The 17834-nt window shown below is 31.3% G+C and overlaps 1 protein-coding gene across 9 annotated transcripts in view; it reads right to left on the reverse strand.

Annotated features, from left to right (window-relative positions):
* The window catches only part of LOC119601591, a 113178-nt gene extending 95636 nt beyond the window's left edge, over positions 1 to 17542 (reverse strand). For all 9 annotated transcript variants that reach the window (XM_037952607.1, XM_037952614.1, XM_037952610.1 and 6 more), the window contains exons 1-4: positions 17343 to 17542; positions 6846 to 6971; positions 6139 to 6486; positions 5355 to 6066 (exon numbers count right to left, since the gene is read on the reverse strand). In XM_037952607.1, the coding sequence (XP_037808535.1) occupies positions 5355 to 6066; positions 6139 to 6486; positions 6846 to 6971; positions 17343 to 17516 (1360 nt within the window). In that variant the 5' untranslated portion in view covers positions 17517 to 17542. The remainder of the gene's footprint in view (positions 1 to 5354; positions 6067 to 6138; positions 6487 to 6845; positions 6972 to 17342) is intronic.
* Between the last annotated feature and the right edge of the window lie 292 nt (positions 17543 to 17834).

The following is a 17834-nucleotide window of genomic DNA, read 5'->3' on the forward strand; positions in this document are numbered from 1 at the left end:
GACAATTTTCTATAAGAAAACAGTCTCCAAATGGAGACAATTTTCTATAAGAAACAGTCTCCAAATGGAGACAATTTTCTATAAGAAACAGTCTCCAAATGGAGACAATTTTCTATAAGAAACAGTCTCCAAATGGAGACAATTTTCTATAAGAAAACAGTCTCCAAATGGAGACAATTTTCTATAAGAAAACAGTCTCCAAATGGAGACAATTTTCTATAAGAAAACAGTCTCCAAATGGAGACAATTTTCTATAAGAAAACAGTCTCCAAATGGAGACAATTTTCTATAAGAAAACAGTCTCCAAATGGAGACAATTTTCTATAAGAAAACAGTCTCCAAATGGAGACAATTTTCTATAAGAAAACAGTCTCAAATGGAGACAATTTTCTATAAGAAAACAGTCTCCAAATGGAGACAATTTTCTATAAGAAAACAGTCTCCAAATGGAGACAATTTTCTATAAGAAAACAGTCTCCAAATGGAGACAATTTTCTATAAGAAAACAGTCTCCAAATGGAGACAATTTTCTATAAGAAAACAGTCTCCAAATGGAGACAATTTTCTATAAGAAAACAGTCTCCAAATGGAGACAATTTTCTATAAGAAAACAGTCTCCAAATGGAGACAATTTTCTATAAGAAAACAGTCTCCAAATGGAGACAGTTTTCTATAAGAAAACAGTCTCCAAATGGAGACAGTTTTCTATAAGAAAACAGTCTCCAAATGGAGACAGTTTTCTATAAGAAAACAGTCTCCAAATGGAGACAATTTTCTATAAGAAAACAGTCTCCAAATGGAGACAATTTTCTATAAGAAAACAGTCTCCAAATGGAGACAATTTTCTATAAGAAAACAGTCTCCAAATGGAGACAATTTTCTACAAGAAAACAGTCTCCAAATGAAGACAATTTTCTATAAGAAAACAGTCTCCAAAGGGAGACAATTTTCTATAAGAAAACAGTCTCCAAATGGAGACAATTTTCTATAAGAAACCAGTCTCCAAATGGAGACAATTTTCTATAAGAAACCAGTCTCCAAATGGAGACAATTTTCTATAAGAAACCAGTCTCCAAATGGAGACAATTTTCTATAAGAAACCAGTCTCCAAATGGAGACAATTTTCTATAAGAAACCAGTCTCCAAATGGAGACAATTTTCTATAAGAAACCAGTCTCCAAATGGAGACAATTTTCTATAAGAAAACAGTCTCCAAATGGAGACAATTTTCTATAAGAAAACAGTCTCCAAATGGAGACAATTTTCTATAAGAAAACAGTCTCCAAATGGAGACAATTTTCTATATGAAAACAGTCTCCAAATGGAGACAATTTTCTATATGAAAACAGTCTCCAAATGGAGACAATTTTCTATATAAAAACAGTCTCCAAATGGAGACAATTTTCTATATGAAAACAGTCTCCAAATGGAGACAATTTTCTATATGAAAACAGTCTCCAAATGGAGACAATTTTCTATATGAAAACAGTCTCCAAATGGAGACAATTTTCTATATGAAAACAGTCTCCAAATGGAGACAATTTTCTATATGAAAACAGTCTCCAAATGGAGACAATTTTCTATAAGAAAACAGTCTCCAAATGGAGACAATTTTCTATAAGAAAAGAGTCTGCAGATGGAGGCAATTTGCTATAAGAAAAGATTCTTCAAATGGAGACAATTTTCTATAAGAAAAGAGTCTGCAAATAGAGACAATTTTCTATAACAAAAGAGTCTCCAAATAGAGACAACTTCCTATAAGTAAAGAGTCTCTAAATAGAGACAATTTTCTATATGAAAAGAGTCTGCAGATTTGGAGACAATTTCTATAACAAAAGAGTGTCCAAATAGAGACAACTTTCTATAAGTAAAGAGTCTCTAAATAGAGACAATTTTCTATACGAAAAGAGTCTCCAAATAGAGAGAATTTACCATAGGAAAAAGTCTCCAAATGGAAAAGAGTCTTCAAATGGAGACGATTTTCTATAAGAAAAGAGTTTCCAAATGGAGACAATTTTTTATAAGAAAATTATCTCCAAATGGAGACAATTTTTTATTAGAAACATTTCTCCAAATGAATACAATTTTCTGTAAGAAAAGTGTCTCCAACTGGAGACCATTTTCTACAATAAAAGATTCTCTAAATTGAGACACTTTTACATCAACACTTTTTCTCTGCGTGTATGTATACATTTTTATATGTGTAGTTATATAGCAGTATTCCTATGTTATTTTATATTGTTACAAATTTGTTTCTCTTTTGTTTTAGTTCCCTTGTTATTGTTTTTCTTCTTCTCAATTTGTAGCAATTTATTATAGTGTTCCACTATGTTGTGAGTTTTTTCCTCTTATTCGCGTGTATTTGTTATTGTTTTTATTTAAAGCGACATCGAACAGCAATGCATGCTTTTGTGTTTACGAAAAATTTATGTTGATTGTATTTTAAGTAAATTCTTTTCATAGCAAAGAAGTAGAAAAAAATAGAAAAATATTGCTTAAACATGCTGCCAGTACATTCATATGTATGCAACATTCTTGAGTATTGTATTTATTTGTATAATTTTTGTTTTCCGTTTTGTAGAATTTTAGTTAGATTTTAAAAATATGCAAAGCTTAAAAATGAATTTGTAGTGTAAAGCGTAAATTGTTTATATGTAGAGTTAACAAGTTAAATAATTGATCACATGATTCTATGAATGTTGTATAATATTGTAGAGGAGGCTAGAAATGTAAAAACAAATTTTTATATTTTGAATTCCACATACTATCGACTATTCATCAGACTATAATCTTGATTATAAATCAGTCTATAGTCTTGACTATAGATCGATCTATAGTCTGGACTTTATATCAGTCTATAGTCTGGACTATAGATCAGTCTATAGTCTTGAATATATATAGATCTGTCTATAGTTTTGACTATAGTTCAGTCTATAGTCTTGATTATAGATCCGTCTATAGTCTTGACTATACATCATTCCATAGTCTGGACTATAGATAAGTCTAAAGTCTTGACTATAGATCAGTCTATAGTCTGGACTATATATCAGTCTATAGTCTGGACTATATATCATTCTATAGTCTGGACTATATAGCATTCAATAGTCTGGACTATATATCATTCTATAGTCTTGACTATAGAACAGTCTATAGTCTTGACTATAGATCAGTCTATTGTCTTGACTATAGATCAGTCTATAGTCTTGACTATTGATCAGTCTATAGTCTTGACTATAGATCAGTCTATAGTCTTCACTATAGATCAGTCTATAGTCTTCACTATAGATCAGTCTATGATCTTGTATATAGATCAGCCTATAGTCTTGACTATGGATCAGTCTGTAGTCTTGACTATAGATCAGTCTATAGTCTTGACTATAGATCAATCTATAGTCTTAACTATAGATCAGTCTATAGTCTTGACTATAGATCAGTCTATGGTCTTGACTATAGATCAGTCTATGGTCTTGGCTATTGATCATTCCATAGTCTGGACTATAGATCAGTGTGGACCATAGATCATTCCATAGTCTGGACTATAGATCCGTCTATAGTCTTGACTATAGATCAGTCTATAGTCTGGACTATAGATATAGTCTATAGTCTGGACTATAGATATAGTCTATAGTCTTTACTATTGATCAGTCTATAGTCTTGACTATAGATAAGTCTATAGTATTGATAATAGATCATTCCATAGTCTGGACTATAGATCATTCCATAGTGTGGACTATAGATCATTCCATAGTCTGGACTATAGATCCGTCTATAGTCTTGACTATAGATCCGTCTATAGTCTTGACTATAGATCAGTCTATAGTCTGGACTATAGATCAGTCTATAGTCTTTACTATTGATCAGTCTATAGTGTTGACTATAGATAAGTCTATAGTATTGATAATAGATCAGTCTATAGTCTTGACTGTAGATCAGTCTATAGTCTTAAGTATTGTCTATTGTCATTACTATAAGTCAGTCTGTAGCCTTGACTACAGATCAGTCAATAGTCGTGACTATAGGTCAGTCTGTAGTCTTGACAATAGATCTATAATCTATAATCTGGACTTCTATAATATTGCCCATAAATCAATCTATTGTCATTATTATAGATCAGTGTATTGTCGTGACTATAGATAGTCTTGATTATAGATCAGTCTATAGTCACGATTATAGATCAGTCTATAGTATTGGCTATAGATCAGTCTATATTCTTGACTATAAATATATCACGATATTTAACTTAAATTTTCTCTTCCGAAAACTTCATAGAAATATAAATTCTCTTCAAGGAAACTGATCAGTTTTTAGTCTTAACTATAGATACGTCTATAGACTTGACTGTAGATCAGTCTATAGTCTTGACTATAGATCAACAACCCCAAGAATCTTCAGAAAAAATATCCTCTTCGAGGAAACTGTAAGAAAATTGTCTTTTAAAAAAGAAAAATTTTTTTCTGTTCTCTTGAAACAAGTATTCTCTTTAAAGAAATTTTTTTCCGTAAAGAAAATTTTACAAAAATTCCTCGTTAAAGAATCATTCGAAGAAGATTATGTTAAATGTAAATTTTATCTTTAATATGACAAAAATTTCTCCTGAAGAAACTCTTTAAAGTGGTTTTGAATTTCAATTTAGAAACATACAAATTACATCAATTATTGTATATATAAAATAGTGATACAAATAAATATTATAAATAAAATTATCAAAAATGGAACGACTTCTTAAATACACTAAATACAATTAACGCTATAAATATTACAAAATCGAAATCCATAAATGAAGGTATGTAACAAAATAACTAGATCCTTTCTTAATTATTTAAAACTTATAAACGATACTTAAATTTAAAAAAAAAAATTAAAATTCTTAATTATAAAAATTAAAATCCTACAAAATCTTAAGGTTAACTTAATATTTTTTTCAAAATTTTCAATGATACTTAGAAAAAATTTGATTAATTTTTTATAAAATTCCCAACAAAAATTACATTTAGGAAGAAATGTAAAAAAATAAGGATTTAAAATTTAATCCTCAGTGGAAATAGGGATTTCAAATAGTGTAAAAAGGGAATAAAAATTAAAAAAATATAAATAAATTTTGAAACAAAATAGAGAACAAATTGATTTTGTTTAGTGTAATGGGTGAAGGAAGTTAAACAAAAGAGTGTTCAAAATAAGAGGGGTTAGTGATTTAGTTTTGTTTTAAGAGAGTACGCATACACAATTATTATATAAGAGAGAGAGAGATAGTTAGATAGTGTGTGTTAGAGATAGATGGAGACAGAGAGTAATATAGCTAGACTTGTGAAATATTACAGACACCGAAACTATGTTGGTACAACGATCGAACTTACCTTCAAACTCATATTGATGTTGCTGTTGTTGCTGCTGCGCCTGTTGCGCAGCATTAACGGCTGATGTCTGAAGCTGTGAAAGCATTTGTTTCGTTGGTAGTTCATCTTCGTAGGTATTGAAACTTCTTTGTTGTTGTATGGAATATTGTTGTTGTTGTTGGGTGTTGGTGGTCAGATGGCGACGTGCATTGTAGGTAGTGGGATCCATAGCATGACCACCACTAATGGTTAGATTACGTTGTATGGGTGGAGGTTTCTGATAGCCCTGAGACGCAGTGGCGGAGGAGACAGAAGCCGACATGGGGCCGGCTAAAGGCGGCGTTGGCAACTGAGCATTTAAAGCGGCGGCAGAGGATGATGACATTTGTGCTGAACCGTAGGCATGCTGTGATTGTGGATGATGTAATGCAGCCGCAGAGGATGACTGCAAATGATGGGGATGATGCGATTGCTGAGATACTGGAAGCCTTTGTTGTTGTTGGTGTTGGGGGTAGGAGGAAATAGAGGAAGAAGTAGCATTGGGTGGCAAATGTTGTTGTTGTTGTTGCTGAGAGCGCATAGCATGTTGTGTTTGTTGGCTGCTAGCATATTGTTGATGATGTGCCTGCTGTTGTTGTTGTTGCTGCTGTTGTTGGTATTGATATTGTTGCTGTTGTCTTTGACTGGGATGAGCCAAATGGGGATGCTGTTTCATTAAGCCATCAATTTCACCCTAAAAAAGAAACAAAATTTTTTAAAATTAATTTCTGTCTTAAAGTTTTTTTTTCGTTATTCTGAATTTTACCTGATATAATCTAGGATCTTCATCGGTGTGATAGGCTGTTGAGCTGCCTCCACCCCCACTCAACGTCTGTCCTCTATATTGTGCCTGCTGTTGTTGCTGTTGCATTTGTTGCGGTGTCATGGGCTGCATACGTTGTCGTTGTCCCGGACTTATCATATCCATGCCGCCATCGTTTCCCATCATCCGTTGATTCGTTGTTTGTTCCTGCTGTGAATATTGTCGCTTTAGCATACTGCCCGAACGTTGCAGCGGCAGATTTTCCTTTTCCGCTGCACTTCGCGTTCGTTCGAGTTTTGGTCGTTTGTCGAGCGTATCATGAGGATCTACTATTGCCTGTTGCGAAATATCCTAAAGGAGAAATCAAGAGAGAAATTGTTGTTTATTCGCATAAGACTTGGAAAACTGCAAGATTCTATTGTCTCTATTAGCTAATTTACCGACTAATCTATAGAATAGTTTATTGTCTAGGAGTTATCTATTGACTTGTATCTAGACTAGTCTATTAAATAGTCTATGGTCTACTCTATGGACCTGTCTAATGACTAGTCTATGGACTATTCTATTGACTAGTATACGGACTAGTAAATTGATTATTTTATCATCTAGTATATTGTCTGGTCTATCTACATTATCTATTTAGAATATCTAAGGAACAGCGTCATATTATAAGAATCATCATTAATTTAAAAAATTCTTCATATACTTACACTACTGCCATCCGGTTCATTGCGTCTTATGAAACCATCTTGTTGTACCGCTCCCTTATTCATCCATTGACCAGTCTTTGATAATAATTCTTGTTTTTTACGACACAATATGCACACCCAGATGACCTGTAAATATCACAAAGAGAGACGAAAAAATAAGAATTAATAAAAATACATTTGCCCAGTATACTCTACATAAACAAACATGAACAGGAACATAAATTTATTTTTGGATTGGTTGAGTTTTAATTGGCATAAGTTCAACGACTCAAGTGAAGTATATTGTAAAATTCAATTGTTTTTCCCCCGTTTCAATGCATAAACATACTCATGTATGAGTTTAGCTAAAACCCAATAGTTTTACGGGGATTTAAGGTATCACTTTGCAGGGTATTTTTTAACACGTTTGCGACTTTTTCATTAACGTTTCTAAAAGCATTAAATGCACACGGTAGAAGCTGAACTATTATTTAGAAATATAAGAGTTCATTTTGACCACTAACAGACTTACGATTAAGCTAATATAAGAGTTCATTTTGACCACTAACAGATTTACGATTAAGCTGAACTGAGACTTTGAATGGAGCTATAATCGATTGAAGCTGAAGTAACACATTAAAAGTATAACTAGAGGAGCTAAGTATTTAGGGACTTTCCTTGATAGCAAGTTGGCATGGAGGGAACATTCTCAGGAAAGAATGAAAAAGCGACTCAATTACTAATACACATGCAAGAATTCTATAGGAAAGAATACGACGACCTTACAAAAATTCTGCAAGAAATAGGTCTTCTTGATCAGGCTAATTCCCTTCGTGGTATTACGGATTACAATATTACGACTCTAGACTTCGGGGAAACACCTCTGACAGAATTTCTAAGTAGGGATGATTGGCTTGTATCCGATAGACTGTTGTGTGTGTGTGCAGTTTTCACTGATGGGTTCAAGATATCTATATCGCAGATATCAACATAAAACGGACCTTCAGACACCCTGACGAATGTAGTGTTTTCCAAGCAGTGATCCTAGCGTTTTGGAAAGCGACGGAACTGATACGGAAACATATCGTTCCGGGGTCAGTTGTGACAATTTATGTTGATAGTCAAGTTGTTCTCGGAGCATTGGCTTGTTACACGATACATTTGCGCCCAGTTGTAGATTGTAGAAGGGGACATTTTGAGGCTGTTAGGTAGTTAGTAGTTATTCAGTCCAGTCAGTCAGTCCAGTCAGTCAGTCAGTTAGTTAGTTATTAGTTAGTTAGTTGTTTAGTAGGTAGGTAGTTAGTTAGTTAGTTAGTTAGTTAGTTAGTTAGTTAGTTAGTTTAGTTAGTTAGTTGTAGTAGTAGGTTAGTTAGTTATTGTTAGTTAGTTAGTGAGTTAGTTTAGTTAGTTATTTTAGTTAGTTAGTTCGTTAGTTAGTTCGTTGTTAGTTAGTTAGTTTTAGTTTTGTGTTAGTTAGTTAGTTAGTTATTAGTTAGTTAGTTAGTTAGTTAGTTAGTTAGTTAGTTAGTTAGTTAGTTAGTTAGTTAGTTAGTTAGTTAGTTAGTTAGTTAGTTAGTTAGTTAGTTAGTTAGTTAGTTAGTTAGTTAGTTAGTTAGTTAGTTAGTAGTTAGTTAGTTAGTTAGTTAGTTAGTTAGTTAGTTAGTTAGTTAGTTAGTTAGTTAGTTAGTTAGTTAGTTAGTAGTTAGTTAGTTAGTTAGTTAGTTAGTTAGTTAGTTAGTTAGTTAGTTAGTTAGTTAGTTAGTTAGTTAGTAGTTAGTTAGTTAGTTAGTTAGTTAGTTAGTTAGTTAGTTAGTTAGTTAGTTAGTTAGTTAGTTAGTTAGTTAGTTAGTTAGTTAGTTAGTTAGTTAGTTAGTTAGTTAGTTAGTTAGTTAGTAGTTAGTTAGTTAGTTAGTTAGTTAGTTAGTTAGTTAGTTAGTTAGTTAGTTAGTTAGTTAGTTAGTTAGTTAGTTAGTTAGTTAGTTAGTTAGTTAGTTAGTTAGTTAGTTAGTTAGTTAGTTAGTTAGTTAGTTAGTTAGTTAGTTAGTTAGTTAGTAGTTAGTTAGTTAGTTAGTTAGTTAGTTAGTTAGTTAGTTAGTAGTTAGTTAGTTAGTTAGTTAGTTAGTTAGTTAGTTAGTTAGTTAGTTAGTTAGTTAGTTAGTTAGTTAGTTAGTTAGTTAGTTAGTAGTTAGTTAGTTAGTTAGTTAGTTAGTTAGTTAGTTAGTTAGTTAGTTAGTTAGTTAGTTAGTTAGTTAGTTAGTTAGTTAGTTAGTTAGTTAGTTAGTTAGTTAGTTAGTTAGTTAGTTAGTTAGTAGTTAGTTAGTTAGTTAGTTAGTTAGTTAGTTAGTAGTTAGTTAGTTAGTTAGTTAGTTAGTTAGTTAGTTAGTTAGTAGTTAGTTAGTTAGTTAGTTAGTTAGTTAGTTAGTTAGTTAGTTAGTTAGTTAGTTAGTTAGTTAGTTAGTTAGTTAGTTAGTTAGTTAGTTAGTTAGTTAGTTAGTTAGTTAGTAGTTAGTTAGTTAGTTAGTAGTTAGTTAGTTAGTTAGTTAGTTAGTTAGTTAGTTAGTTAGTTAGTTAGTAGTAGTTAGTTAGTTAGTTAGTTAGTTAGTTAGTTAGTTAGTTAGTAGTTAGTTAGTTAGTTAGTTAGTTAGTTAGTTAGTTAGTTAGTTAGTTAGTTAGTAGTTAGTTAGTTAGTTAGTTAGTTAGTTAGTTAGTTAGTAGTTAGTTAGTTAGTAGTTAGTTAGTAGTTAGTTAGTTAGTTAGTTAGTTCGTTAGTTAGTTAGTTAGTTAGTAGTTAGTTAGTTAGTTAGTTAGTTAGTTAGTTAGTTAGTTAGTTAGTTAGTTAGTTAGTTAGTTAGTTAGTTAGTTAGTTAGTTAGTTAGTTAGTTAGTTAGTTAGTTAGTTAGTTAGTTAGTTAGTTAGTTAGTTAGTTAGTTAGTTAGTTAGTTAGTTAGTTCCTGTGATATCTCCTTTCCGATACTTGTTAAACAATTCTCGATAACTCAGAGAACCTCCACGCCCAAACTACAGGGAAGTTTTACTATTTATTTAGATATGTGAAAAAATTTATTTAGTTTCCGTTAATAAAAACCCCTACAGCAACAACAAAATCTATTACATTTTTCATTTAATTACAAAAACACTGAACAGGAAATGTTTGCCAACTATAACTGACCTGATAAAAGACAATTGATTTTAAGAACCTGCACTTGTGTTTTAAGGGTCTAATTTCATCAAATGCAAATTGTTGACAATTTGCCAAAAACAAAAAATAAACAGAAAAAAGGCAACAAATTCGTATGGGAAAAATATTGGTGTAATTTAGGCTGACAGTGAATAATGAATGAATGAATATTGAAAAAAAGAGCGGAACCAAACAGTAGGAAATTAAATTCATGTTAAAATATGTATGGAAAATACAACAGTTTTATAACTGAAGCATTCAAGGGTCATGAAATTTATTTTGGAATTAAATTAAGATTAGAATAGAGAATAGCAAGTAAGTGCTTTTGTGAAACCATGTCAAAGTTTGATTAATCCTGAAAATACATAGAAAAAGCACGGTATATGGAATTTTTTTTATTAGTATTAACTATTAAAGTATTTAAAAGAAAATTTTGTATAAAACATCTACAACTAAACTTTTAGCTTTATTATGAACCAAACTCCCATAAATTACTTTACTTCCTTTTATTGCAAGCATTGATTCTTTATATTTAATTTTTTCATTTCACAAATATCAATATTATTTGCTGTTTTTTACTTCTTCTTTACATTGAAGGTTAATTATAGCATACATATCATTACATTTTTCAGTATTTTTTTTTTTCAACAATTTTACATTTCCATAACTGCTGCCAAGAAAAATATGGTTCTTATCGTATTTCCTTTAAGATAACAAAAAAACGAAGGAAAAATAAGAATTGAATATTAAAATATAACGAATCCATTGGTTCTTTGATAGCAAATGACCTAAATTTTCTATTCAAGACTCCCACTCAAACAACTGTTGGCTAATTTAAAATAAAAATCTACATTTAAAGTGGAGGCAGAAAAGAAAACACCAATAGCAACAATACGAGAGTAAGGCAAACAAATCGAAATGAAAATATTTTTTAATAAACGCCTTCGTTGTACCATAATTATAGTAGAAAATAGAAATAGTTGGTTATAAATAAAACTAATGTATATGAAGAAATTAAGGAAATTTATTTTATTTTTTATTTAAAGCTTTAAATTATTCTATTACTGTTTTTAGCCACCAAAGAGAGTTGATTTCGTCATTTCGTTTATTATATATCGAAATATTGGCCCCGAACTATCCATTCTATAAAATATGACAATCTGGATTCAACCATCCAACAACATTACCGCACACACGGACTTTGATAGAGTTTTCAAAGTCGTAGTTCCTTCTAGGAGCAAGTGGTGCAGTTGTAACCTATTCTAATGTCTTCTGTGAGGAAGCTGGAATAAGTATCTTTTACTATCATAGACTAAAATATTTGTAATAATGTCAGCCTGTAGGGTGTTTTTCAACTCAATATTCCTGGCAATGTAAGAATTTTTGTCGATAACCAAATCCTTCGTTAAACTCTTATACTACCACTTCCCTATTAGTCAGACAATTCAAGAAAGATCTGTTAAGGCTGGGTCGCCTGTCTAACGTTAACCTTGTTTGGATCTCCTCGCTTAAGAACTGTTATGGATATGAAGAGCCAGATGATCTAGCCAGTACGGGATCTGCTCTGGACATCTCAAACACCAAATTATATTTTTCTTCTACATGCTGAAAATAGATGGAATATCCTTGGTACATGTAGAGACATCAATATATTGTGGGCTTCTTTCAATGAGTTAATCACAAGAACACCTTATAACCTGAAATAGCCGGGATATATAGAGGTCAATAGCAACGATAACTGAACACTGGGTGCTATACAGACATACAAATCGGCTTGGGCTCTATTTCAACAAATACTATCGCAGTTACAATGACACGAATATCGAAGTGCTTTACGTGAACACCTGCCATGTTGACCTATTTAACGGTGGTCTTTTTCAACCACTGGCTGAGCTTTGTGACGACTCACCATCGCCCCATTGTGTTTGTTACACGCAGGTGGCAATTTACATATATGAATGTTCCGCACTTTGCTCAAGTACTTGAGCTATCTAATCTCTGACCATTGCTGCCCCGTTGCTTAAATTTCGAGATGTAAAACATTACTTCCGTTTACAACCACGCAGATGGGATGGCCTCTGTTGAGTCGGAAACAGCACCTAGAGACGTTACCGGTAGACCGAAGTACGATTCCATCAAATAAGCCGAGACTTTGTTCTTACTCACAGTGACACACTGTGGTAATTCTGGTATGAACAGAGTTTATTCTGAACATACCTGGACAAGGAAGGAAAATGCAATGGTATCATTTCACTCACTCATAAGAGAAAAACATACGACACACTTATTCTAGGTAAACGGCAAACATTCAACTCATTTCCAACCCTTAGTCCCACAGTCACTCCTCTGTTGGATATCTGTTGTCTTCGGCAACTGCACCGAACTTATCCCGAAATATTGACTTTACCTTACATCAGTCTTTTAACCACCATTTACTCTTCCAGCGAATTTGGGTTTAAACCACAGCCACTACGTGTATCCCGAAGGAACCTCAACCAACTGACCAGCCAGGACATAGTGGCAACTGGCCACACGTAGTACCAAATTATGTGGTTCTCTGGTTAGACCCCATGTCAAACAATACCAAGGACTAGCCGAGGAGTGAAGAGACACCACCAGTTTATAGTCCCGACAGACTAGAGGTACTGGTAGCACCTCTTTAAACCCGGATTGCGAATGTTCTGCTATATCCGCGACAACAGTTTCCTTGGCAGTTACTTCATAACCAACCTTTGTGAGATTTCTGGGTCAAAACAAAATGACCTGAGATTTCTTATGACTACAGGCTGCATATAATACTATACAAGTCAAAAGAGAGTACCTTTGACTCTAATTAAATGTTTGCGTGCAGTGATCTGCCACGATAACCACCCAACAAATTATGGAAAAATCTACGAAATTTGGACTATCTAAGGTCAGCGCTAAGTATATGAAATGTTTTATGATTTTTATATCCTACACCACTATAGTGGAGAGGGTATTATGCGTCTGTGCTGACTATACCCTACACCTCTATAGTGGGGAAGGTATTATGCGTTTATGCTGATGTTTGTAACACCCAAAAATATTGGTCCTACACCCACCAAGTATACCAATCGGTTCAAAATCACTTTCTGAGACGATTTAGCTATGTCCGTCTGTCAGCCGTCCGTCTGTGTGTCCATGGAAACCTTGTGCGCAAACTACAGGTCGGTTGGTTAGTTAGTTAGTTAGTTAGTTAGTTAGTTAGTTAGTTAGTTAGTAGTTAGTTAGTTAGTTAGTTAGTTAGTTAGTTAGTTAGTTAGTTAGTTAGTTAGTTAGTTAGTTAGTTAGTTAGTTAGTTAGTTAGTTAGTTAGTTAGTTAGTTAGTTAGTAGTTAGTTAGTAGTAGTTAGTTAGTAGTTAGTTAGTTAGTTAGTTAGTTAGTTCGTTAGTTAGTTAGTTAGTTAGTTAGTTAGTTAGTTAGTTAGTAGTTAGTTCGTTAGTTAGTAGTTAGTATTAGTTAGTTAGTTAGTTAGTTAGTTAGTTAGTAGTTAGTTAGTTAGTTAGTTAGTTAGTTAGTTAGTTAGTTAGTTAGTTAGTTAGTTAGTTAGTTAGTTAGTTAGTTAGGTTAGTTAGTTAGTTAGTTAGATTGAGTTAGTTAGTTTAGTTAGTTAGTTAGTTAGTTAGTTAGTTAGTTAGTTAGTTAGTTAGTTAGCCTAGTTAGTTAGTTATGAGTTAGTGTTAGCCAGTTAGTTAGTTAGTTAGTTAGCTAAGTTAGTTAGTTAGTTAGTTATTAGTTAGTTAGTGTTAGTCGTTTAGTTAGTTAGTTGGTAGTAGTTAGTTAGTTAGTTAGTTAGTAGTTCGTTAGTTAGTTAGTTAGTTAGTTAGTTAGTTAGTTAGTTAGTTAGTTAGTAGTTAGTTAGTAGTTAGTTAGCTTAGTTAGTTAGTTAGTTAGTTAGTTAGTTAGTTAGTAGTTAGTTAGTTAGTTAGTTAGTTACGTTAGTTAGTTAGTTAGTTAGTTAGTAGTTAGTTAGTTAGTTAGTTAGTTAGTTAGTTAGTTAGTTAGTTAGTTAGTTAGTTAGTTAGTTAGTTAGTTAGTTAGTTAGTTAGTAGTTAGTTAGTTAGTTAGTTAGTTAGTAGTTAGTTAGTTAGTTAGTTAGTTAGTTAGTTAGTTAGTTAGTTAGTTAGTTAGTTAGTAGTTAGTTAGTTAGTTAGTAGTTAGTTAGTTAGTTAGTTAGTTAGTTAGTAGTTAGTTAGTTAGTTAGTTAGTTAGTTAGTTAGTTAGTTAGTTAGTTAGTTAGTTAGTTAGTTAGTTAGTTAGTTAGTTAGTTAGTTAGTTAGTTAGTTAGTTAGTAGTTAGTAGTTAGTTAGTTAGTTAGTTTAGTTAGTTAGTTAGTTAGTTAGTTAGTTAGTTAGTTAGTTAGTTAGTTAGTAGTTAGTTAGTTAGTTAGTTAGTTAGTTAGTTAGTTAGTTAGTTAGTTAGTTAGTTAGTTAGTTAGTTAGTTAGTTAGTAGTTAGTTAGTTAGTTAGTTAGTAGTTAGTTAGTTAGTAGTTAGTTAGTTAGTTAGTTAGTTAGTTAGTTAGTTAGTTAGTTAGTTAGTTAGTTAGTTAGTTAGTTAGTTAGTTAGTTAGTTAGTTAGTTAGTTAGTTAGTTAGTTAGTTAGTTAGTTAGTTAGTTAGTTAGTTAGTTAGTTAGTTAGTTAGTTAGTTGTTAGTTAGTTAGTTAGTTAGTTAGTTAGTTAGTTAGTTAGTTAGTTAGTTAGTTAGTAGTTAGTTAGTTAGTTAGTTAGTTAGTTAGTTAGTTAGTTAGTTAGTTAGTTAGTTAGTTAGTTAGTTAGTTAGTTAGTTAGTTAGTTAGTTAGTTAGTTAGTTAGTTAGTTAGTTAGTTAGTTAGTTAGTTAGTAGTTAGTTAGTTAGTTAGTTAGTTAGTTAGTTAGTAGTTAGTTAGTTAGTTAGTAGTTAGTTAGTTAGTTAGTAGTAGTTAGTTAGTTAGTTAGTTAGTTAGTTAGTTAGTTAGTTAGTTAGTTAGTTAGTTAGTTAGTTAGTTAGTTAGTTAGTTAGTTAGTTAGTTAGTTAGTAGTTAGTTAGTTAGTAGTTAGTTAGTTAGTTGTTAGTAGTTAGTTAGTTAGTAGTTAGTTAGTTAGTTAGTAGTTAGTTAGTTAGTTAGTTAGTAGTAGTTAGTAGTTAGTAGTTAGTTAGTTAGTTAGTTAGTTAGTTAGTTAGTTAGTTAGTTAGTAGTTAGTTAGTTAGTTAGTTAGTTAGTTAGTAGTTAGTTAGTTAGTTAGTTAGTTAGTTAGTTAGTTAGTTAGTTAGTTAGTAGTTAGTTAGTTAGTTAGTAGTTAGTTAGTTAGTTAGTAGTTAGTTAGTTAGTTAGTTAGTTAGTTAGTTAGTTAGTTAGTTAGTTAGTTAGTAGTAGTTAGTTAGTTAGTTAGTTAGTTAGTTAGTTAGTTAGTTAGTTAGTTAGTTAGTTAGTTAGTTAGTTAGTTAGTTAGTTAGTTAGTTAGTTAGTAGTTAGTTAGTTAGTTAGTAGTTAGTAGTTAGTTAGTTAGTTAGTTAGTAGTTAGTTAGTAGTTAGTTAGTTAGTTAGTTAGTTAGTTAGTTAGTAGTTAGTAGTTAGTTAGTTAGTTAGTTAGTTAGTTAGTTAGTTAGTTAGTTAGTAGTTAGTTAGTTAGTTAGTTAGTAGTTAGTTAGTTAGTTAGTTAGTTAGTTAGTTAGTTAGTTAGTTAGTTAGTTAGTTAGTTAGTTAGTTAGTTAGTTAGTTAGTTAGTTAGTTAGTTAGTAGTTAGTTAGTTAGTTAGTTAGTAGTTAGTTAGTTAGTTAGTTAGTTAGTTAGTTAGTTAGTTAGTTAGTTAGTTAGTTAGTTAGTTAGTTAGTTAGTTAGTTAGTTAGTTAGTTAGTTAGTTAGTTAGTTAGTTAGTTAGTATAGTTAGTTAGTTAGTTAGTAGTTAGTTAGTTAGTTAGTTAGTTAGTTAGTTAGTTAGTTAGTAGTTAGTTAGTTAGTTAGTTAGTTAGTTAGTTAGTTAGTTAGTTAGTCACTCCAAAATCAGCAATACTTAGTTTTATATATGAAAGTCTTAATGATGCTGCTGATTTTCGTATCTCCCATATAAAGTCCCCTTCTGAAAATTACTTGATGGTTAATATTAACTTATAAACACTAATATCACGATGATATTCTGCATAAATAACTTTAATGTTGACTTAAAACTCTCTACCAACATTTATAAGGATAGACCCATATTAACCCACTGTCCCCAATAACCTCACTTTTAGAAAAATTTAGAAAATATAGTCACTGGTGTAGGGTGTCATAAGATCAGCATGGCGCTTGAACTTTGAAGCTAAACTTTTCCAATCCAGATTATCAAAGAAGTTTGTCCATAGATTATATATAGTATTAATTCATTTCAATTTTACTTTTATACTTTTTAACCAATTTAACTTGCAGTAATGCTAAACAATAAAATGACCTAAATAATATTAAATATTAAAAAAAGGGCGAAATATTTTCTTAAATACTAATAACAATGTTGGTGTCTTATAATTTTAGTTAAGAAAATGAGTTGTCCTTCATTTATTTATAAGTATTTATTTATAAGTATTGTAGTATTTTTTTTTTTTGGCAAAATTATAATGGTTTGTTTTCTATATGGGGTTTTTTTTCTTTAGTTTCTATGAAATAACCTTCAACATATTGCTGCCACAAGAAACACAAACAACAAACTCTACTCATGTAGATAATTGAGAAGATAAAGTTACGCAGTAACCAATTTTTCAAACAAAACCCTAACGGAAAATGACAAACATTGTATGAAAACAACGTTGGCGAGTGAGTGTTTAAAGTGAAAATTTTTAGACATAGGATTTGCGTAGCCGGTTTTTAGGAAATTTGGCGTCACATAAACCATTATTTAAAGACAAATAATGTGTGGTGTTAGAATCACTTACCAAACAACAACAATTTCTATAAAATATTTGCAACTTATTTATATATGTATGTATATATTATCTTTGCGCTTAACAACAACGACCTACATTTTATAAAATAAAATTAGAAAACAGAAAAACCCTTAAAACCACACAACTTTCAAAATAATTAGTATTTGAGCAATAAGTACAATGAGTAAATAAGCTGAATGAAAAAGCTACCCGAAAAATCTATAAAGTTTAAATATTCATGTAACTTGTCAGTCAAAGTAAACTTAAGATTCTTTCATTCACTCTACTTGGCATTTTTCCTTTTTAGAACCAAAACTGTCATCAAACTTGTAAGTAATGTTGTGTGAAAATTTAATGCTGCTATTTACTCATGCCATTATCCAGAAAAAACAAAAAAAAAAACCTACCCCTACCTACACCACGTATGACTAACACACTTACCTTATTGCTGCGTAGTGTCACTTTGCCTCCACAACGAGCACAGCATCTTGTATTACAGTAGTTACAAATGTGTCCAACACCATCGGCAAATTTCGTCTTAAGGCATATGTGACAGGTTGCATCAAGTTCAACACCAGCTTTTTTCTGCTGCTCTGAACGTTGCTTGATTTGCATTTCCAATGTTATAACCTCATCCTGTTTGCGTCTGTAATGGTAAAGAATGGGAAAAATAATAATAATGATATTATTATGTTGTTATATGTTTTAAATGAAAAACTATTTGTTAGTGTTTTGAAATTACAATCATTTCAGGAGGGTTTAATATAGTTAGACGTATTCAAATTATATGTGTATATAAAAAAGACATATAATCTACTATAAAATTTTAGATGTCTTAGTTGGAGTCTCATCTTAACTGATCACGAGTATAAAAAGCTCAACAATTGAAAAGAACTAAAATCATAAACAATTTTATAAAATTCATCAGGATCA

This window comes from Lucilia sericata, unplaced genomic scaffold (genome assembly GCF_015586225.1).
Source record: "Lucilia sericata isolate MDLA Ls3-8-SP2 unplaced genomic scaffold, ASM1558622v1 Contig000176F_arrow, whole genome shotgun sequence".
In the NCBI taxonomy this organism is placed as follows: domain Eukaryota; kingdom Metazoa; phylum Arthropoda; class Insecta; order Diptera; family Calliphoridae; genus Lucilia; species Lucilia sericata.